The following is a 22,928-nucleotide window of genomic DNA, read 5'->3' as shown; positions in this document are numbered from 1 at the left end:
ATTTTATATATATATATACACACTGTGGCTAATGGCCACTGATCGACCTCTGCTCCATATTTTTATCTAACCCCCTCTTGAAGCTGGCTATGCCTGTAGCCGCCGCCACCTCCTGTGGCAGTGAATTCCATGTGTTAATCACCCTTTGGGTGAAGAAGTACCTCCTTTTATCTGTTCTAACCCGACTGCTCAGCAATTTCATCGAATGCCCACGAGTTCTTGTATTGTGAGAAAGGGAGAAAAGGACTTCTTTCTCTACTTCCTCCATCCCATGCATAATCTTGTCAACCTCTCTCATGTCACCCCGCAGTCGACATTTCTCCAAGCTCAAGAGCCCCAAGCGTTTCAACCTTTCTTCATAGGGAAAGTGTTCCAACCCTTTAATCATTCTAGTTGCCCTTTTCTGCACTTTTTCCAATGCTGTAATATCCTTTTTGAGGTGCGGTGACCAGAACTGCACACAGTACTCCAAATGAGACCGCACCATCGATTTATACAGGGGCATTATGATACTGGCTGATTTGTTTTCAATTCCCTTCCTAATAATACCCAGCATGGCGTTGGCCTTTTTTATTACAATCGCACAACTGATGACAGGAGTGCTATAGCCTGTAAAGTGCTTGGGATTTCAATAAAGTCTGGAAAAGTTCTACCAGTGTCTTTGCGTGAGTTGGCCACATCTGGAAACAGCGCTTTAAAGACTGAGCTAAGCTGCTGAGCCCATGGCCCCAACACCAAACAAACAACGCTCCTGCAGGACCCACCACACATGAAATCCTGGCTAAGGCCCTGCCACATCCTTCGAAGGAAAGAAGTCAAATGCGCTCAGGCAGCCACTGACCTTTGCCCTTCTTCCTCCTCCTCTTCCTCCTCCTGAGCATGGACGAGGTCTCGGAATGACGTCACCCTGTGGTCACTGGAGGGGAGAAGCAAAAAAGGAAAATGGTTCCCGGGTCCGGCTCTCTGAAAGGCCACCTTGTCTCCCCCCCTGAGGGTCAAATGACTGATCTTGCAGTCTGCAACGCAATGCCAAAATGTGGGTAGGTCCAAGGTGACAAAGAAGAGGAAGATACTGGGGTTATAACCCGCCTTACACTCTACACCTCAGCGCAGTCACTATCTCCTCTATCTTCCCTCCCGACAACAGACACCCTGTGAGGCAGGTGGGGCTGAGAGGGCTCTCCCAGAAGCTGCCCTTTCAAGGACAGATTCTCAGAGCCGCTTACAATCTCCTTTCCCTTCCTCCCCCACAACAGACACCCTGTGAGGTGGTTGGGCTGAGAGGGCTCTCCCAGAAGCTGCCCTTTCAAGGAAAGATTCTCAGAGTGGCCTATAATCTCCTTTCCCTTCCTCCCCCACAACACACACCCTGTGAGGTGGGTAGGGCTGAGAGGGCTCTCCCAGAAGCTGCCCTTTCAAGGACAGAGTCTCAGAGCCACTTACAATCTCCTTTCCCTTTCTCCCCCACAACACACCCCCTCTGAGGTGGGTGGGGCTGAGAGGGTTCTCCCAGAAGCTGCCCTTTCAAGGACAGATTCTCAGAGTGGCCTATAATCTCCTTTCACTTCCTCCCCCACAAGAGACACCATGTGAGGTGGGTGGGGCTGGAGAGAGCTCTCACAGCAGCTGCCCTTTCAAGGACAGAGTCTCAGAGCCGCTTACAATCTCCTTTCCCTTCCTCCCCCACAACAGACACCCTGTGAGGTGGGTGTGGCTGAGAGGGCTCTCACAGCAGCTGCCCATTCAAGGACAGAGTCTCAGAGTGGCCTACAATCTCCTTTCCCTTCCTCCCCCACAACAGACGCCCTGTGAGGTGGGTGGGGCTGGAGAGGGCTCTCCCAGCAGCTGCCCTTTCAAGGACAGAGAGCGGCCTACAATCTCCTTTCCCTTCCTCCTCCACAACAGACACCCTGTGAGGTGGGTGGGGCTGAGAAGGCTCTCCCAGCAGCTGCCCTTTCAAGGACAACCTCTGCCAGAGCAAAGGCTGACTCAAGGCCATGCCAGCAGTTGCAAGTAGAGGAAGGGGGAATCAAACCCGGTTCTCCCAGATAAGAGTCCGCACTCTTAACCACTACACCAAACTGGCTCTCGAAATCGGGAAATAGGTCTGAGATGACAACCGAAAATAGAATAGTCGGCCAGTGTGCACCCACCCAAACGATCAGGGTATTATTTCAGGGACATAAACCAGGAAGTGACCCATGCTTCAGACAATAGTAATAAAAAAAGACTGATTATTAAAGGGAGTGTATGTGAACGGAGGGACCAAAGGACTCCTGCAGGACCCAGTTGGTAAAAGGCCAGGGCGTCCTTTAATTAGATTCACTTCATTCCTCTCTGCTCCAATGACCTCCTCTTTCTCTGCCCCTTTTGTGATTCTGGTTATTAAAAAGAAGAATTGAAGATTTATACCCCGCCCTTCTCTCTGAATCAGAGACTCACAGTGGCTGACAATCGCCTATCTTCACCCCCCACAACAGACACCCTGTGAGGTGGGTGGGGCTGAGAGAGCGCTGACAGAAGCTGCCCTTTCAAAGAAGCTGCCCTTTCAAAGACAACCTCTGCCACAGCTGTGGCTGACCCAAGGCCATTCCAGCAGCTGCAAATGGAGAAGGGGGGAATCAAACCCAGTTCTCCCAGATAAGAGTCCCCACACTTAACCACTACACCAAACACCAGTAGACACCCTGTGAGGTGGGTGGGGCTGAGAGAGCTCTCCCGGAAGCTGCTCTTTCAAGGACAACCTCTGCCAGAGCTGTGGCTGACCCAAGGCCATTCCAGCAGCTGTAAGTGACGGAGGGGGGAATCAAACCCTGTTCTCCCAGATAAGAGTCCACACACTTAACCACTACACCAAACTGGCTCATAAAGGACACTGAGACCTTCAAAACGACTTCCCTTCCCAGAAGCATCTGAAGAAGTGGGCCGCGATTCACGGGAGTTCATGCTGGAATAAATTATAAATAAGATGCTACTGGACTTCTGCTTTGTTTTGCTGTTTTAAAAACTCCCAAAGAACCACCCTGTCTGCATGGCACCATTCCGGCTAACCCTCCCAAAAGCCCAGGATCGCGAGAGCTGTAATTCTGCAAAGGGGTCAAGCAGGGACTTTTAAGCACAGCTCCAGAGGTAACCTCGCCCTGGCCTGAAACGCAGGGAGCTCCGAAGGCGAGCCGGGTGTGCCTCACCTGGGTGCAGTGCCTCTGGTAATGGAGCTGGGTGCCGGCTGCGGGAGGGTAATGATGTCCTCATCGCCACCGTCTTCGTAGAAACTGGCCAGGGCGATCTGGAAGGAGAGATTCACAGCGGGGCTTGAGATACAACACAGGTTGTGGTGGCGATCGGTCAGGGAGGTAGGAACCTTCAGGTGGTCCAGGACAGTTGGCAACCACCCTGAACACACAAGAAGCTGGCCTTATACTAAATCACACCCTTGGCTCGGCAAAATCAGTACTGTTTCCTGTTCAGGGGTGGCCAAACAGTGGCTCTTTCACACACATTGGGTAGCTCTTGAAGCCCCCACCACCATGTCGGCCAGCTTGGAGAAGACATTTCTCTCTTGAAACCACTTCTCTAAGCCAAAACAGTCAGCAGCTTGGAGCTTCGAGAACCATACAACATTTAAAGTTAAAGCTGCTTTCTTTCCACCTCCCCATCCCTTATCTATTTGCCTTCCTTTCAGTTCTCAAACATCTGATGTTCATTCTATGTGGCTCTTATGTTAAGCAAGTCTGGCCACCCCCTGGTCCAGTTATACCTAATCCAAGACTGGACAATAAGGACATAAGAGAAGCCATGTTGGATCAGGCCAATGGCCCATCCAGTCCAACACTCTGTGTCATATAAGAACATAAGAGAAGCCATGTTGGATCAGGCCAATGGCCCATCCAGTCCAACACTCTGCGTCACATAAGAACACAAGAGAAGCCCTGTTGGATCAGGACAATGGCCCATTCAGTCCAACACTCTGTGTCACATAAGAACATAAGAGAAGCCCTGTTGGATCAGGCCAATGGCCCATCCAGTCCAACACTCTGCGTCACATAAGAACATAAGAGAAGCCTTGTTGGATCAGGCCAATGGCCCATCCAGTCCAACACTCTGTCACATAAGAACACAAGAAAAGCCATGTTGGATCAGGCCAATGGCTCATCCAGTCCAACACTCTGTCACATAAGAACATAAGAGAAGCCCTGCTGGATCAGGCCAACGGCCCATCCAGTCCAACACTCTGTGTCACATAAGAGAAGCCCTGCTGGATCAGGCCAACGGCCCATCCAGTCCAACACTCTGTGTCACATAAGAGAAGCCCTGTTGGATCGGGCCAGTGGCCCCTCCAGTCCAACACTCTGTGTCACATATGAACATAAGAGAAGCCCTGTTGGATCAGGCCAATGGCTCATCCAGTCCAACACTCTGTGTCACATAAGAACATAAGAGAAGCCATGTTGGATCAGGCCAGTGGCCCCTCCAGTCCAACACTCTGTGTCAGACAGTGGCCAAAACAACAGCAACAACCAGATGCCATCAGGAGGTCAACCAGTGGGGCCAGGACACGTGTCCTTTATAAAGTTTATGTCTCTGTTATCTAATCGTAAATAGGTCAACACATGGCCCGGCCCAACAAAGTCTCATTTATGTCAGATCCAGCCCTCATAATGAATAAGTTTGACACTCCTGCTCTACAGCACATGCCAAAGAGGAGCCAAATCTCTCAGTCTGGAGGGGCCGGTAGGGACTTGCTTCATCCATTAGGCATTTAGCCCATAACCTTTTGCTGCACGCTAAAAGCTAATGACAGACGAAAAGGTCCTCGGGTTAACGGAAAGAAACAGGAGCTCCTTTCAAGGACACTAGCGGAGAAATGATCTATCGACCTTGCTGCAAAGTATCAATCATCTGTTGACTCAAGAAAGGAAACCACCTAGGAAACCCACTCCTCAAGGGATCTCGGGCCACACAAATATGCGAGGTAATTTTAGAGGGTAGCCATATGAGTCTGCGGTAGAACTAGATTTGAGACCAGTAGCACCTCGGAGACCAACTGAGTTCAGGGTGTAAGCCAGGGGTGGCCAAACCGCGGCTCGGGAGCCACATCTGGTTCTTTTACACATGCTGTGTGGCTCTCAAAGCCCCCAGCGCCCCGTTGGCCAACTTGGAGAAGGCATATGAACATATGAAGCTGCCTTATACTGAATCAAGACGACTGTAGATTTATACCCCGCCCTTCTCTCTGAATCAGCGACTCAGAGCGGTTTACAGTCTCCTGAATTATAATCTCCTGGTCCATCAAAGTCAGCCTTGTCTACTCAGACTGGCAGCGGCTCTCCAGGGTCTCAAGCTGAGGTTTTTCACGCCTACTTGCCTGGACCCTTTTTAGTTGGAGATGCCGGGGATTGAACCTGGGACCTTCTGCTTCCCAAGCAGATGCTCTGCCACTGAGCCACCATCCCTCCCCTGCTCTCCAGGGTCTCAAGCTGAGGTTTTTCAAGCCTACTTGCCTGGACCCTTTTTAGTTGGAGATGCCGGGGATTGAACCTGGGACCTTCTGCTTACCAAGCAGATGCTCTGCCACTGAGCCACCGTCCCTCCCCTGCTCTCCAGGGTCTCAAGCTGAGGTTTTTCACGCCTACTTGCCTGGACCCTTTTTAGTTGGAGATGCCGGGGATTGAACCTGGGACCTTCTGCTTACCAAGCAGATGCTCTACCACTGAGCCACCATCCCTCCCCTGCTATCCAGGGTCTCAAGCTGAGGTTTTTCACGCCTATTTGCCTGAACCCTGTTTAGTTGGAGATGCCGGGGATCAAACCTGAGACCTTTTGCTTACCAAGCAGATACTCTACCACTGAGCCACCGTCCCTCCCCTGCTCTCCAGGGTCTCACACTGAGGTTTTTCATACCTACTTGCCTGGAACCTTTTTAGGTGGAGATGCTGGGGATTGAACCTGGGACCTTCTGTTTACCAAGCAGATGCTCCACCACTGAGCCAGTATCCCTCCCCAGCTCTCCAGGGTCTCACACTGAGGTTTTTCATGCCTACTTGCCTGGAACCTTTTTAGGTGGAGATGCCGGGGACTGAACCTGGAACTTTCTGCTTACCAAGCAGATGCTCCATCACTGAGCCACCATCCCTCCCCATAGAGGAAAGAACATATGAAGCTGCCTTATACTGAATCAGACCCTCGGTCCATCAAAGTCAGTCTTGTCTACGCAGACTGGCAGCAGCTCTCCAGGGTCTCAAGCTGAGATTTTTCACACCTATTTGCCTGAACCCTTTTTAGTTGGAGATGCTGGGGATTGATCCTGGGACCTTCTGCTTACCAAGCCGATGCTCTACCACTGAGCCACTGTCCCTTCCCATTTCTCTCTTTAAATCACTTCTCCAAGCCAAGCCAGTCGGCGGCTTGAAGAATGCTTTTAAGGTTAAACTTGCTTTCTTTCCACCTCTCCCTCCCCCAATCTATTTGACTTCCTTCCTTCCTTGTGGCTGTCTGACTTTTATTCTGTGTGGCTCTTAAATGAAAGAGGGCTGGGCACCCCGGGTGTAAGCTTTTAAGAGTCAGAGTTTCCTTGGTCAGATACAAGTCAGAATGGAGATCTCAAAGCCTTTTATCTAATTCAGAAGGTGAGTGGGGTGTTGCAAAGAAGGCACTCAGGTACACTGTAATCAGCTAGATCAGAGCACAAGAGAAATGCTGAGGAGCAGAAAAGTAGCATTTGCAGTTCCTTCTTTTCTACACCCCTCCCTCCTTCAGACTGAGATGTGCTACTCATATGTGATGAAGAAGACCATAGAAGAAGACCACAGATTTATACCCTGCCCTTCTCTCTGAATCAGAGACTCTCAGAGTGGCTTACAATCTCCTATTATCTTCTCCCCTCACAATGGACACCCTGTGAGGTGGGTGGGGCTGAGAGAGCTCTGACAGAACCTGCTCTTTCAAGGACAACTTTGCAAGAGCTATGGCTAACCCAAGCCCATTTTAGTAGCTGCAATTGGAGGAGTGGGGACTCAAACCCGGTTCTCCCAGATAAGATTCCTCACACTTAACCACTACACCAGGAAGGAAGGAAGGAAGGAAGGAAGGAAGGAAGGAAGGAAGGAAGGAAGGAAGGAAGGAAGGAAGGAAGGAAGGAAGGAAGGAAGGAAGGAAGGAAGGAAGGAAGGAAGGAAGGAAGGAAGGAAGGAAGGAAGGGAGGGAGGGAGGGAGGGAGGGAGATTTATACCCTGCCCTTCATTCTGAGTCAGAGACTCAGCTTACAATTTCCTATATCTTCTCCCCCCACAACAGACACCCTGTCAGGTGGGTGGGGCTGAGAGCTCTCCCATAAGCTGCCCTTTCAAGGACAACTCCTGCGAGAGCTGTGGCTGACCCAAGGCCATTCCAGAAGCTGCAAGTGGAGGAGTGGGGAATGAAACCCGGTTCTCCCAGGTAAGAAGCTGTGCACTTTCTGGAAACCTTGATCTCTACGGTGCTGCTGGATTTGAATCTACATCTACAAGAACGGTCAAGACAGACGGCCCATTTTTGGTTAGCTGACAAACGTTTTCGAGTACCTGCCAGGCTGCAGAATATGGACAGTATATCGCCATTGTAATGTACAATAGGGAAGATCCCTACAAGATCTGCATATTTCCTCCCCCAGAAGAACGGAGCCAACCACAGTGAAACAAGCCCCTGCCTCAGCATCTCCCTTCGCCTACGGCAGCTTCCTAACCGGCACAGCCCCAACCTTCCAGGAAGCTGAGGTGCCATCCACAGAAACCAGTTCTTCCTGATACACAAGTCTTCCCCACGGCAGACGGCTGCCACAGAGACCTCTGTCCTGGCTCTGGCCAGCACGGTCAGAGGGTGCTGCAAGTAAAGTCCTGAACGACCAAGATCCACCTCACAAAGCTGGAAGGGGACAAGTGGGCCGTCTAGACTGGGGGTGTCAAACTCATTCGTTATGAAGAAGACGACTGCAGATTTATATCCAGCCCTTCTCTCTGAATCAGAGACTCGGAGCGGCTCACAATCTCCTAGAACTTCTCTCCCCACAACAGACACCCTGTGAAGTGGGTGGGGCTGGGAGGGCTCTCACAGCAGCTGCCCTTTCAAGGACAACCTCTGCCAGAGCTATGGCTGACCCAAGGCCGTTCCAGCAGCTGCAAGTGGAGGAGTGAGGAATCAAACTCGGTTCCCCCAGAAAAGAGTCCATGCACTTAACCACTACGCCAAACTGATTTATAACCCACCCTCCATTTGGAATTCTCAGAGTCTCAGAGCCGCTTACAATCTCCTTTATCTTCCTCCCCAACAACAGACATACTGTGAGGTGGGTGGGGCTGAGAGAGCTCTGACAGCAGCTGCCCTTTCAAGAACAACCTCTGCCAGAGCTGTGGCTGACCCAAGGCCATTCCAGCAGGTGCGAGTGGAGGAGTGGGGAATCAAACCCGGTTCTCCCAGATAAGAGTCTGCGCACTTCACCACTACACCAAACCGGCTCCCTGAATGACCAAGATCCACCTCACAGAGCTGGAAGGGCCATCTAGACAAGGGATGTCAAACTCATTTGTTACGAGTGCCGGATCTGGCATAAATGAGACCTTGCTAGGCTGGGCCATGTTGGGTAGGGCTGAGCCACGTGTGTACCTGTTTAAGATTAGGTAGCTGAGATACAAATTTTATAAAGAACACAGACAAACACACGGCCAGGGAACTGGGCAAAGGAAGCTCTGGCTCTTTCCTTCCTTCCCTAGGGGACTGAGGGGAAGGAGCCTCAGTCAATAGAAGGAAGAGAGGCTTGGGTCAGCAGCTCTGCTGTGCAACTGAGAGAGCCTGGCAAAGCAACCTAGTCCTCTTCCCCTTCCTCCCCAAGGGAGGAGCCTCAGCCAATGGAGAAAATAGAGGTTTTGCTCTGTAGCTACTGTGCAATTGAGCAAGCCTTGCAAAGCAAGCTATAATGCAGAAGGGAGCAAGAGAGAGGGAGAAGGAAGCAGATGCCAGCCAGTTGCTTGGGGGCCTGATAGGAGCCATCCAGGGGCCTAATTCGGTCCCTGAACTGCATGTTTAACTCCCCTGATTTAGACCAACCTCTTTCTCAATGTAGGAAGTCCATAACATAGACAGCCAGCATGCCACAGGGGTTAGAATACCAGGTTAGGGATCTGGGAGAGACCCAGATGCAAAACTCCACTCTGCCACAGGGACTCAATAAGAACATAAGAACACAAGAGAAGCCATGGCGGATCAGGCCAATGGCCCCTCCAGTCCAACACTCTGTGTCACATAAGAGAAGCCATGGCGGATCAGGCCAATGGCCCCTCCAGTCCAACACTCTGTGTCACATCTGCTCCATATTTTTATCTAAACCCCTCTTGAAGGTGGCCGTGCTTGTGGCCGCCACCACCTCCTGTGGCAGTGAATTCCACATGTTAATCACCCTTTGGGTGAAGAAGGACTTCCTTTTATCCGTTCTAACCCGACTGCTCAGCAATTTCATTGAATGCCCACGAGTTCTTGTATCGTGAGAAACAGAGAAAAGGACTTCAGCGGGTCCAATTCTATGAGCCCCCAAAGAAGGTGCCCCTATCCTTCACCATTTAAAGTTAAAGCTGCTTTCTTCCCACCTCTCTCCAGGCAACAGGGGGTCCAATTCTATGAGCCCCCAAAGAAGGTGCCCCTATCCTTCACCATTTAAAGTTAAAGCTGCTTTCTTCCCACCTCTCTCCAGGCAACAGGGGGTCCAATTCTATGAGCCCCCAAAGAAGGTGCCCCTATCCTTCACCATTTAAAGTTAAAGCTGCTTTCTTCCCACCTCTCTCCCCATCTATTTGCCTTCCTTCCTCTGTTGTGGCTCTCAAACATCCGACGTTCATGTCTTGTGGCTTTCAGACATCAGGTTTATTCTAGGTGCCTCTTATGTTAAGCAACTTTGGCCACCCCCGCTATAGAGTTTGCCTTTCCTCCTCCAGGGGAAGTAACCTCTGTAGCTGGGGGAGCCGCAGACACCACCTGGAGGTTGGGCAAACCAAATAGAGAATCACGGCAGAGAGTGACCGGAGAAAACCCAAAGGTTCCGTGATACCCGGCCTCACAAAGAAGGAAACATATAAATAAGGACGAGAAAATTGTTATTAACACTTAACGGCACTCTCGTAGAAAATTATTATTTCAAATATCATACCCTGATGTACAGAACACCTATATTAAACGTAACAGAAGGACGTAAATAAATCATTTCAAAGCACAGTCCTGAAGTATTTCCAAAGGCCCTTCAGCTTCAAAGGAAACCTCAGCCCAGTTTTCCTGAGGAATCCACGTGATAGTTGAAACTCCAATATGTCCAATATTTCTTGCAGAAGAATTGCAGATTTATACCTCGTCCTTCTCCCTGAAGCAGAGACTCAGAGCGGCTTACAATCTCCTGTGTCTTCTCCCCCACAACAGACACCCTGTGAGGTGGGTGGGGCTGAGAGGGCTCTCACAGCAGCTGCCCTTTTACAGGACTACTCCTGCCAGAGCTATGGCTGACCCAAGGCCATTCCAGCAGGTGCAAGTGGAGGAGTGGGGAATCAAACCCAAATCTCCCAGTATAAGAGTCCACACACTTAACCGCTACACCAAACTGGCTTGTACACAGGAGTCTTGAGACACAGCGACCAGGAAGTACTTAAGGGCTATGCCTTTAAATGATTTATGTCCTTCTGTTGCACTTAATATAGATGTTTTGTACATCAGGGTATGATATTTGAAATAATAATTTTTATGAGAGTGTCATTAAGTGTTAATAACAATTTTCTATTCCTTGTTTATGTTTCCTTCTTTGCGAACCTTTGGGTTTTCTCCAGTCAACACCTGGAGGTTGGCAGGCATTGCCCATGGGCAGAAACCAGGAGGGGAGAGAAGGCACATGGGAAAGATCATGGGGGGGGACACAATACCCCCCAGGGAGGGAGGGGGGAGAAGAATTGAAGAATTGCAGACTTATACCCCGCCCTTGTCTCTGAATCATAGACTCAGAGCGGCTTACAATCTCCTTTATCTTATCCCCCCACAACAGACACCCTGTGAGGTGGGTGGGCCTGAGAGGGCTCTCACAGCAGCTGCCCTTTCAAGAACAACCTCTGCCAGAGCTGTGGCTGACCCAAGGCCATTCCAGCAGGTGCGAGTGGAGGAGTGGGGAATCAAACCCGGTTCTCCCAGATAAGAGTCTGCGCACTTCACCACTACACCAAACCGGCTCCCTGAATGACCAAGATCCACCTCACAGAGCTGGAAGGGCCATCTAGACAAGGGATGTCAAACTCATTTGTTACGAGTGCCGGATCTGGCATAAATGAGACCTTGCTAGGCTGGGCCATGTTGGGTAGGGCTGAGCCACGTGTGTACCTGTTTAAGATTAGGTAGCTGAGATACAAATTTTATAAAGAACACAGACAAACACACGGCCAGGGAACTGGGCAAAGGAAGCTCTGGCTCTTTCCTTCCTTCCCTAGGGGACTGAGGGGAAGGAGCCTCAGTCAATAGAAGGAAGAGAGGCTTGGGTCAGCAGCTCTGCTGTGCAACTGAGAGAGCCTGGCAAAGCAACCTAGTCCTCTTCCCCTTCCTCCCCAAGGGAGGAGCCTCAGCCAATGGAGAAAATAGAGGTTTTGCTCTGTAGCTACTGTGCAATTGAGCAAGCCTTGCAAAGCAAGCTATAATGCAGAAGGGAGCAAGAGAGAGGGAGAAGGAAGCAGATGCCAGCCAGTTGCTTGGGGGCCTGATAGGAGCCATCCAGGGGCCTAATTCGGTCCCTGAACTGCATGTTTAACTCCCCTGATTTAGACCAACCTCTTTCTCAATGTAGGAAGTCCATAACATAGACAGCCAGCATGCCACAGGGGTTAGAATACCAGGTTAGGGATCTGGGAGAGACCCAGATGCAAAACTCCACTCTGCCACAGGGACTCAATAAGAACATAAGAACACAAGAGAAGCCATGGCGGATCAGGCCAATGGCCCCTCCAGTCCAACACTCTGTGTCACATAAGAGAAGCCATGGCGGATCAGGCCAATGGCCCCTCCAGTCCAACACTCTGTGTCACATCTGCTCCATATTTTTATCTAAACCCCTCTTGAAGGTGGCCGTGCTTGTGGCCGCCACCACCTCCTGTGGCAGTGAATTCCACATGTTAATCACCCTTTGGGTGAAGAAGGACTTCCTTTTATCCGTTCTAACCCGACTGCTCAGCAATTTCATTGAATGCCCACGAGTTCTTGTATCGTGAGAAACAGAGAAAAGGACTTCAGCGGGTCCAATTCTATGAGCCCCCAAAGAAGGTGCCCCTATCCTTCACCATTTAAAGTTAAAGCTGCTTTCTTCCCACCTCTCTCCAGGCAACAGGGGGTCCAATTCTATGAGCCCCCAAAGAAGGTGCCCCTATCCTTCACCATTTAAAGTTAAAGCTGCTTTCTTCCCACCTCTCTCCAGGCAACAGGGGGTCCAATTCTATGAGCCCCCAAAGAAGGTGCCCCTATCCTTCACCATTTAAAGTTAAAGCTGCTTTCTTCCCACCTCTCTCCAGGCAACAGGGGGTCCAATTCTATGAGCCCCCAAAGAAGGTGCCCCTATCCTTCACCACTTCACTACTACACCAAACTGGCTCTCAAAGCCCCCAGAGTGCTCATGTCAGAGAGGCCTGAAGGCGGAAACCTGGCACGGGGTGGGGGGGGAAACCCTCAGCCACCCTTTTTGGGCTGGGGGTTGCCAAGTCCAATTCAATAAATATCTGGCGACTTTGAGGGTGGAACCAGGAAATATTGGCGGTGGAGTCAGAAGCAAGGGTGTGACAAGCATAATTGAACTCCAAAGGGAGTTCTGGCTATCACCATTTAAAGGAACCATGCCCCTTTTAAATGCCTTCCCTCCATTGGAAATAATGAAAGATAGGGGCACCTTTTTGGGGGGCTCATAGAATTGGACCCCCTGGTCCAATCCTTTTGAAACTAGGATTGTGTTTTGAGGAGAGGCATCAGATACTGCAAACTTGGTGCCTCTACCTCAAAAAACAGTCCCTCCGGAGCCCCAGATACTCACGGATCAATTCTCCATTATACCCTATGGGAATCAGTCTGCGTAGGGAATAATGGAGTTCCCAGCAGACATTTCCCTCCCCCCATCCCCCCGCTTTCTGGTGACCATCAAGGTTGTGACAACCACAATTGAACTCCAAAGGGGGAGTTCTGGCCATCACATAGAAAGAGACCATTGCACACCTTTCAAATGCCTTCCCTCCACTGGAAATAATGAAGGATAGGGGCACCTTCTTTGGGGGCTCATAGAATTGGACCCCCTGGTCCAATCTTTTTGAAACTTGGAGGGTATTTTGGGGAGGGGCACTGGAAGCTATGCTGCAAATGTGGTGCCTCAAATTCAAATAACAGCCCCCCCCCCCCAGAGCCCCAGATATCTAAGGATCAATTCTCCATTGTTTCCTATGAGAATAGGGAATAATGGCGTGTCCAGCAGACATTTCCCTCCCCCCACGGCTTTGTGATGACCCTGAAGCGGGGGGCTCCAAAACGGGGGATCCCCCGCCCCCACCTGGGGATTGGCAACCACAAGGGTGGGAGGCAGGCTAGGTGTGTTGGTGAGGGAGGCCTGGCCTGGCCTCCTCGCCGGGCTACCTGGAGGTCTCCGCCCGCCGACTCCAGGAAGAAGCGCGCCCGCTCCTCCTCGGCCCCGGTCACGGCCACGAACTCCCTCAGCGCCTCCTCCCGGTCCGCCATCTTGCCCGGTGCAACCGTCAAACCGCTCCGCCCGCCCTTCGGCTTCTCGCTTCCGGTTGCTGGGCCCGGAGGGAGGAAGAGGCGGGCCGAGGGTTTCGCCCGCCCTCAGCGCGTGCGGCGTCCCAAGCGCTCCGGCGGGAAACAGAAGCCCGGACGGACGGCGCCACCTGCAGGCCGGGGACGAGAACTGCCTCCTGGCTGCAGAACTAACCGCGGGGATGCTACGAGATGCTTTTGCACTGTGCCGGCAACCTGTCTTGCAGTTCTGTCTCCCAGGTCATCTGCAATCTTCTGCCGCCGCCGAGACTCCGCTTCCTCTGGAGCAGGGGTGGGGAACAGCGGCTCTCCAGATGTTTTTTTTTTGCCTACAGCTCCCATCAGCCCCAGCCAGCATGGCCAATGGCTGGGGCTGATGGGAGTAGTAGGCAAAACAATCACCTGGAGAGCCGCTGTTCCCCACCCCTTCGAGCGATTGTTCAAGTTTTTTCTGCTCTTCTATAGTCCACAGCTGGTTAGATGATAATAGATCCAGGTGGGCATCCGTGTTGGTCTGAAGCAGTAGAACAAATAGGGTTGCCAATCCCCAGGTGGGGGCAGGGGATCCCCCGGTTTGGAGACTCTCCCCCCCCCCCCGATTCAGGGTCGTCAGAAAGCGGGGGGGGGGGAGGGGAGGGAAATGTCTGCTGGGAACTCGATTATTCCCTGTGGAGATTTTTTCCCATAGAAAATCATGGAGACTTGATCTGCAGGTATCTGGGGCTCTGGGGGGGCTGCTTTTTGGGGTAGAGGCACCAAATTTTCAATATAGCATCTAGTGCCTTTCCCCAAAATACCCTGTAACAAGAAGATGAAGAAGATATTGGTTTTATATCCCGCCCTCCACTCCAAAGAGTCTCAGAGCAGCTCACAATCTCCTTTACCTCCCCCCCCCCCAACAGACACCCTGTGAGGTGGGTGGGGCTGGAGAGGGCTCTCACAGCAGCTGCCCTTTCAAGGACAACCTCTGACAGAGCTATGGCTGATCCAAGGCCATTCTAGCAGCTGCCGGTGGAGAAGTGGGGAATCAAACCCGGTTCTCCCAGATTAGAGTCCGCACACATAACCACTACACCAAACTGGCTCTCCTAGAGTTAACCAATTAAAAAAAAATTGAAGATATGTCCAAAAACATTCCCATGACTCTGCATACCAACTCACTGCCCACTTTCTCTGTATTTAAAGACGGTTTGCCATTCCAGTTTTGTCTGATGAAGTCTGCTTAAGAGCATACGAAAGCTTCCATTCTGAAAAAAACTTAGTTGGTCTTCAAGGTGCCAGTTGTCTACTGCTTTGTTCTATTGCTTCAGACCAACACGGCTGCCCACCTGGATCTAAGGACAATTCCTGTGAGAGCTCTGGCTGACCCAAGGCCATTCCAGCAGCTGCGAGTGGAGGAGTGGGGAATCAAGCCCGGTTCTCCCAGATAGGAGAGCTGTGGCTGACCCAAGGCCATTCCAGCAGCTGCCGGTGGAGGAGTGGGGAATCAAACCCGGTTCTCCCAGATAACAGTCTGCACACTTAACCACTATACCAAACTGCTTCTTCTTAGAGCAGGGAAAGTGGTGGTATGGCTGAGGGGCTCTTTGTAGGGTTGTCAAGTCAATACAAGAAATATCTGGATACCAATAGCTGGATCCAGGAGACTTTAGGGGTGGAACCAGGAGACTTTGAAGGTGGAGCCAGGAGCAAGGGTGTGACAAGCACAATTGAACTCCAAAGGGAGTTCTGGCCATCAGTTTTCAAGGGACTGCACACATTTAAATGCCTTCCCTCAACTGGAAATAGTAAAGGATAGGGGCACCTCCTTTTGTGGCTCATAGAATTGGACTCCCCAGTTCAATCTTTTTGAAACTTGGGGGGTGTTTTGAGGAGAGGCACTGACTGCTATGCTGACAATGTGCTGCATAAGAACATTAGAGAAGCCCTGTTGGATCAGGCCAGTGGCCCCTCCAGTCCAACACTCTGTGTCACACAGTGGCCAAAAATTTCTCTATCTATCTATCTATCTATCTATCTATCTATCTATCTATCTATCTATCTATCTATCTATCTATCTATCATCTATCTATCTATCTATCTATCTATCTATCTATCTATCTATCTATCTATCTATCTATCTATCATCTATCTATCTATCTATCTATCTATCTATCTATCTTCATCATCATCATCATCATCATTATCTGTCTGTCTGTCTGTCTGTCTGTCTATCTATCTATCTATCTATCTATCAACTATCTATCATCTATCTATATACACACACACACTGTGGCTAATAGCCACTGATGGACCTCTGCTCCATATTTTTATCTAACCCCCTCTTGAAGGTGGCTATGCTTGTGGCCGCCACCACCTCCTGTGGCAGTGAACTCCACATGTTAATCACCCTTTGGGTGAAGAAGTACCTCCTTTTATCCGTTCTAACCCGACTGCTCAGCAATTTCACTGAATGCCCACGAGTTCTTGTATTGTGAGAAAGGGAGAAAAGTACTTCTTTCTCTACCTTCTCCATCCCATGCATAATCTTGTAAACCTCTATCATGTCACCCCGCAGTCGACGTTTCTCCAAGCTAAAGAGCCCCAAGCGTTTTAACCTTTCTTCATAGGGAAAGTGTTCCAAACCTGTCATCATTCTAGTTGCCCTTTTCTGCACTTTTCCCAATGCTATAATATCCTTTTTGAGGTGCGGTGACCAGAATTGCACACAGTATTCCAAATGAGACCGCACCATCGATTTATACAGGGGCATTATGATACTGGCTGATTTGTAATCTTCCTCCAAAAACAGCCCCCCACCCTGCCCCGAGCCCGATACCCATGGATCAATTTTCCATTATACCCTACAGCAGAGGTGGCCAATGGTAGCTCTCCAGATGTTTTCTTGCCTTCAACTCCCATCAGCCCCAGCCATTGGCCATGCTGGCTGGGGCTGATGGGAGTTGTAGGCAAAACACATCTGGAGAGCTACTGTTGGCCACCCCTACCCTATGGGAATTGGTCTCCAGAGTGCCCCCCCTGCTTTCTGATGACCCTGAAGCCGGAGGAGGGCCTCCAAACTAGGGTTGCCAATCCCCAGGTGGGGGCAGGGGATCCCCCGGTTTGGAGACCCTCCCCCCGCTTCAGGGTCGTCAGAAAGTGGGGGGAGGGGAGGGAAATGTCTGCTGGGAACGCTATTATTCCCTATGGAGACTTATTCCCTTAGAAAATAATGGAGAATCCGTGGGTATCTGGGGCTATGCGGGGCCCCTGTTTTTTGAGGTAGAGGCACCAAATTTTCAGTACAGCATCTAGTGCCTCTCCCCAAAATATCCCCCAAGTTTCAAAACGATTGGACCAGGGGGTCCAATTCTATGAGCCCCAAAAGAAGGTGCCCCTATCCTTCATTATTTCCCATGGAAGGAAGGCATTGAAAAGGTGTGCCATCCCTTTAAATGTGATGGCCAGAACTCCCTTTGGAGTTCAATGATGCTTGTCACAGCCTTGATCTTGGCTCCACCCCCAAAGTCCCCAGATATTTCTTAAATTGGACTTGGCAACCCTACTCCAAACTGAAGGATCCTCCGTCTCTACGAGGGGATTAGGCAACCCCAAAAAAAGTCACATGGGATGTGGAACCGGAGAGCAAGCGTAGCCACCGTGTACCACTGACTCCTGTAACAGAGTTAACCAATTCCCCCCCCCAAAAAAAATTGAAGATGTTTTATAGATGGTATTGACTCCACAGAAATTGTAAGATGTACACGAATACGTCTAACAAATGTTGGATGTGCACCAAACAAATTGGTACTTTTTACCATATGTGGTGGACGTGTGAGATGGTGAAAGACTACTGGAAAATGGTACATGAAATGTTACAGAAGATTATGAAGACTCAGATACATGTCAAACCAGAACTTTTTTAATTGACTATATTTCCAGAGGACTATTCTAAAGAGATGAGACACCTGTTGGCACATTTCAATACCGCAGCTAGAATCCTTCCGGCGCAGAGATGGAAATTGCAGGAAATTCCCATGAAAATGGACTTGGTGGGAAAAGTTTTAGAGACAGCGGAGCTGGACTTTTTATCCCAGTTGATGGCCGGGAAATCTAAAGAAGAAGCAAGAAAAAATTGGATGAAATTGTATGCCTGGCTGGACACTCAAGACTCTTAAGATTTTCTGGTGTGATTTGATTTTTTTCTTTTTGCCTGTGCTTTATATTATAACATTTATCTCTACTAGAACCCGACTGCTCAGTATGTTTACACTTGGTGAATGTTTCTATTTTATACAATTTGTACACCACCACATCACAAGGATTTGTAGTACGCTAATTTTGCAGTAATCTGCAGTAATTTCAGCTGTGTGCCTTTTTCTTTCTTGAATGCTCAGATGGGAGCAGGGGATCCCCTGGTTTGGAGGCCCTTCCCCCGCTTCAGGGTCATCAGAAAGCGGGGCGGGAAACGTCTGCTGGGCACTCCATTATGCCCTATGGAGACCGGTTCCCACATAGAGTATAATGAAGAATTGATCCACAGGTATCTGGAGCGGGGGGGGGGCTCTTTTTTGAGGCAGAGCCACCAAAGTTTCCGCACTGCATCCAGTGCCCCTCCTCAAAACATCCTCCGAGTTCCAAAAAGATTGGACTACGGTGTCCAATTCTATGAGCCCCCAAAGAAGGTGCCCCTATCCTTCGTTATTTCCAATGGAGGGAGGCATTTAAAAGGTGTGCAGCCCCTTTAAATGTGATAGCCGGAACTCCCTGTGCAGTTCAGTCATGCTTGTCACAACCTTGCTCCTGGCTCCACCCACAAAGTCTCCTGGCTCCACCCCAAAAGTCCCCAGATATTTTTTGAATCGGACCCCTCAACGCCCATGGAGGCCAACCTGCGGCCTTCCCTTCCTAACCCGAAATACGGGCTCCTCGCGCCTATGCCCTGTTCCCTACGACCAAGCGGGCGGCGCATGCGCGATGCGTCTCCTCCACGGCAGCGGCGATGACGTCTCGGGGCGGCGCGAGGGGCGGTGGGCGGAGCCAAAGGGAAGGGGCGGGGATAGGCGGCGGCCCGGTCGGGATGCTCGTCGGCGGCCGGAGACCATGGCCCTGCGCAGGCCGCCGCCCCACGACCACGGGAGGCGAGGTAGGGCTCTTCTGCCGGCCGCGCGGCTTCGAGGGAAGGGGGCGGCGGCCTGGAGGTCACTCAGGCCCGGCCTGAGGGGAGCGCGGAAGGCCTTCGCCCACAGCTGAGGGAGGGGGCGGGGCTTCCACGGACACGCCCCCTCCTCCCGCAATCGCCTCGCCTTGAGGCAACGGGAGCCAATGGGAGGGGGCGACGGTGGGAGGGGGCGGGGCGAGGAGTGGCGCGTCACGGCGCCCCGCCCCTCGAGGAAATGGGACGCTGCCTTGGGAGAGCCAGGGCCAGCAGGCAGAAGTTCAATAGGTGCAGCTCATCTCTTGTTAAATTGGTTATGTTAAATTGCAAGCATGGGCAGCTTCAAGAGGGGACTGGATAAACATATGGAGCAGAGGTCCATCAGTGGCTATGAGCCACAAGGTGTAGGGGTGTCCAACTCATTTGTTAGGAGGGAGGGATCGGGCATAAATTAGACCTTTATGCTGGGCCAGGCTATGTGCACCTATTTAAGATTAAAGCAGGAGACAAATTGCACCTTTAAGACCAACCAGTTTTTATTTAGAAGGTCAGCTTTCGTGTTCTCTTAAGCACACTTCGTCAGACGAGGAATCCAGCACAGGGAGCAAAGCCATACATACATTCTGACGGAAGACTACAAGACAGCACACGGAGACTGATTGATGTATTGATATATTAGGTGTTTTAATTATGTAATTTATTATTGTATTTTAATCCTTGGATTTTATTCTTAGAATTTTTATGTTGTGAGCAGCCCCGAGCCCGCTTTGGTGGGGTAGGGCGGGATATAAATCAAATGAAATGAAAATGAAATGAAATGAAATAGCTGAGCAGAGTCCTACATGGCTGGTAGGCAGTGGCCCAGAATGCAACATGGTACAGATTTAAGAGCCAATGGCAGTGAAGTAAAATTATCTGCTAGGCCAGTGGTTTAGAATGTAAAATGGTGACATGATAGAGGTTTACAAGATAATGCATGGGATGGAGAAAGTAGAGAAAGAAGTACTTTTCTCCCTTTCTCACAATACAAGAACTTGTGGACATTCGATGAAATTGCTGAGCAGACAGGTTAAAACGGATAAAAGGAAGTACTTCTTCACCCAAAGGGTGATTAACATGTGGAATTCACTGCCACAGGAGGTGGTGGCGGCCACAAGTATAGCCACTTTCAAGAGGGGTTTAGATAAAACTATGGAGCACAGGTCCATCAGTGGCTATTAGCCACAGTGTGTGTGTATATATAAAATTTTTTGCCACTGTGTGACACAGAGCGTTGGACTGGATGGGCCGTTGGCCTGATCCAACATGGCTTCTCTTATGTTCTTATGGTACAATGACAGAATACCATTGTGCTCACTGTGCTGGATTCCTCGTCGGATGACGTGTGCTTAGAGAGCACACGAAAGCTGACGTTCTAAATAAAAATGGGTTGGTCTTAAAGGTGCCACTTGACTCCTGCTTTGTTCAACTGCTTCAGACCAACACGGCTGCCTGCTTGGATCTATCTATTTAAGATTAGATCGCAGAGATATAAACTTTATAACGGAAACAGACAAACACAATTAAAGATTTTTTTTTATTTAAACTTAAACCATGATCAAAACATTTGCACTCATTGGTCTTAAAGGTGCTTTCTTTGTATCTCTCCCATGGGATCCAAGGAACTGGGCAAAGGAAGCTCTGGCTCTTTCCTTCTTTCCCCAGAGGACAAGGAGGGGGAACAGCCTCAGCCAACAGACGGAAGAGAGACTTGACTCAGTAGCTCAGCTGTGTGGTTGAGAGAGCCTGGCAAAGCAAGCTCTGCTTCTCCCCCTTCCCCCCCAAGGGAGGAGCCTCAGCCAATGCAGAAAATAGAGGTTTTCCTCTGTAGCTCCTGTGCGATTGAGCAAGCCTTGCAAAGCAAGCTGTTATGCAGAAGGAAGCAAGAGAGAGGGAGAAGGAAGCAGGCGACAACCAGATGCTCGGGGGCCTGATAGGAGCCCTCCAGGGGCCTGATTCGGCTCCCGGGCCGCATGTTTGACACTCCTGGTATAGATGGAACTCGCTGTCTGGGGCAGTGATGCTCTGTCTTCTTGGTGATTGGAGGGGCAACAGTGGGAGGGCTTCTAGTGTCCTGGCTCCACTGATGGACTTCCTGATGGCACCTGGGTTTTTTGGCCACTGTGTGACACAGACTGTTGGACTGGATGGGCCACTGGCCTGATCCAACATGGCTTCCCTTACATTCTTAAGAAGCCGCAAGGCTCCGACCTGGATGGTTGGGTTAGAACGGATAAATGGAAGTCCTTCTTCACCCAAAGGGTTATTAACACATGGAATTCACTGCCACAGGAGGTGGTGGCAGCTGCAAGCATAGCCAGCTTCAAGAGGGGATTGAATAAGCATATGGAGCAGAGGTCCATCAGTGGCTATTAGCCACAGCATATTGTTCGGACTTTCTGTCTGGGGCAGTGGTGCTCTGCATTCTTGTGCTGGGGGGGCATCGTGGTAGGGCTTCTAGCCCCACTGGTGGACCACCTGATGACACTTGGGGGGGTTTTGGCCACTGTGTGACACAGGGTGTTTGACTGGATGGGCCCATTGGCCTGATCCAACACGGCTTCTCTTATGTTCTTATGAGGGTTGGATCAACATATCAAGCAGAGGTCCATCAGTGGCTGTTAGCCACAGGGTATTGATGGAACTCTCTGTCTGGGGCAGTGATTCTATGTATTCTTGGTGCTTGGGAGGGGCAACAGTGGGAGGGCTTCTAGTGTCCTGGCCCCACTGGTGGACCTCCTGATGGCACCTGGTTTTTTTGGCCACTGTATGATACAGAGTGTTGGACTGGATGGGCCATCGGCCTGATCCAACATGGCTTGTCTTATGTTTTTATGCAAGCATAGACAGCTTCAAGAGGGGATTGGATAAACATACGGAGGTCCCTTCCAAATTTGTGATTCTTTGATTCGACCCTGGACGTCCCTTCCAACTCCATGATTCTATGATATGGAGTAGAGGTCCATCAGTGGCTATTAGCCACAAGATATTGATGGAGCTTTCTGTCTGGGGGGCAACAGTGGGATGGCTTCTGGTATCCTGGCCTCACTGGTGGACCTCCTGATGGCACCTGGATAAAAGGAGATACTTCTTCACCCAAAGGGTGATTAACATGTGGAATTCACTGCCACAGGAGGTGGTGGCGGCCACAAGCATAGCCACCTTCAAGAGGGGTTTAGATAAAAATATGGAGCAGAGGTCCATCAGTGGCTATTAGCCACAGTGTGTGTAAATTTTTTGCCACTGTGTGACACAGAGTGTTAGACTGGATGGGCCATTGGCCTGATCTAACCTGGCTTCTCTTATGTTCTTATGATTCTATGTCAGATCTGGCCCTCGTAACAAATGAGTTTGACACCCCTGGTCTAGTGATCAACTGCCACAACTTAATTTTTAAAGATTTAATTAAGAACATAAGAGGAGCCATGTTGAATCAGACCAATGGCCCCTCCAATCCAACACTCTATGTCACCCAATGGCCAAAACCCAGGGGCCATCAGAAGGCCCACCAGTGGGGCCAGAACTCCAGAAGCCCTCCCTCTGTTGCCCCACAAGCTCCAAGAAGACAGCATCACTGCCCTAGACATTAGGTCATAACAGAAGCCATGTTGGATCAGGCCAATCTGTCCAATCACAGAGATGAGCAAGGGCCACATAATCCAAGATGGCCAACATTGAGGGTGATGCCTTAACAACCCTAGAAGGTCACTACAAGAAGCTAAGTAGGGTTGGCCCTGGTTAATACTTGAATGGGAGGCCCCCAAGGAAGTCCAGGGTTGCCACACAGGCAAAGGCAAACCACCCCTGGACATCTCTTGCGTTGAGCTGGACGGCCCAGGCTAGCCAGGTCTCATTGGATTTAGGAAGCTAAGCGGGGCCAGCAATGGTCAGTCCTCAGATGGGAGACCACCAAGGCTGGCTATGCAGAGGCAGGCAAGGGCAATCCACCCCTTGAACCTCT

The 22,928-nt window shown here is 50.5% G+C and overlaps 2 protein-coding genes across 2 annotated transcripts in view; one reads left to right on the top strand and one right to left on the bottom strand.

The window, feature by feature from the left end:
• Positions 1-13,817, bottom strand: part of NSFL1C (NSFL1 cofactor) — a 37,157-nt gene extending 23,340 nt beyond the window's left edge. Inside the window, exons 1-3 of the mRNA XM_060230576.1 lie at positions 13,654-13,817; positions 3,189-3,286; positions 842-916 (exon numbers count right to left, since the gene is read on the bottom strand). Of these exons, the coding sequence (XP_060086559.1) occupies positions 842-916; positions 3,189-3,286; positions 13,654-13,755 (275 nt within the window). The 5' untranslated portion in view covers positions 13,756-13,817. The remainder of the gene's footprint in view (positions 1-841; positions 917-3,188; positions 3,287-13,653) is intronic.
• Positions 13,818-18,801: 4,984 nt separating this feature from the next.
• The window catches only part of TBC1D20 (TBC1 domain family member 20), a 47,070-nt gene continuing 42,943 nt past the window's right edge, over positions 18,802-22,928 (top strand). The window contains exon 1 of the mRNA XM_060230570.1: positions 18,802-18,916. Within this exon, the coding sequence (XP_060086553.1) occupies positions 18,874-18,916 (43 nt within the window). The 5' untranslated portion in view covers positions 18,802-18,873. The remainder of the gene's footprint in view (positions 18,917-22,928) is intronic.

This window comes from Heteronotia binoei, chromosome 2, assembly GCF_032191835.1.
Source record: "Heteronotia binoei isolate CCM8104 ecotype False Entrance Well chromosome 2, APGP_CSIRO_Hbin_v1, whole genome shotgun sequence".
Classification (NCBI taxonomy): domain Eukaryota; kingdom Metazoa; phylum Chordata; class Lepidosauria; order Squamata; family Gekkonidae; genus Heteronotia; species Heteronotia binoei.
This window is presented reverse-complemented; position numbering and strand designations above follow the sequence as displayed.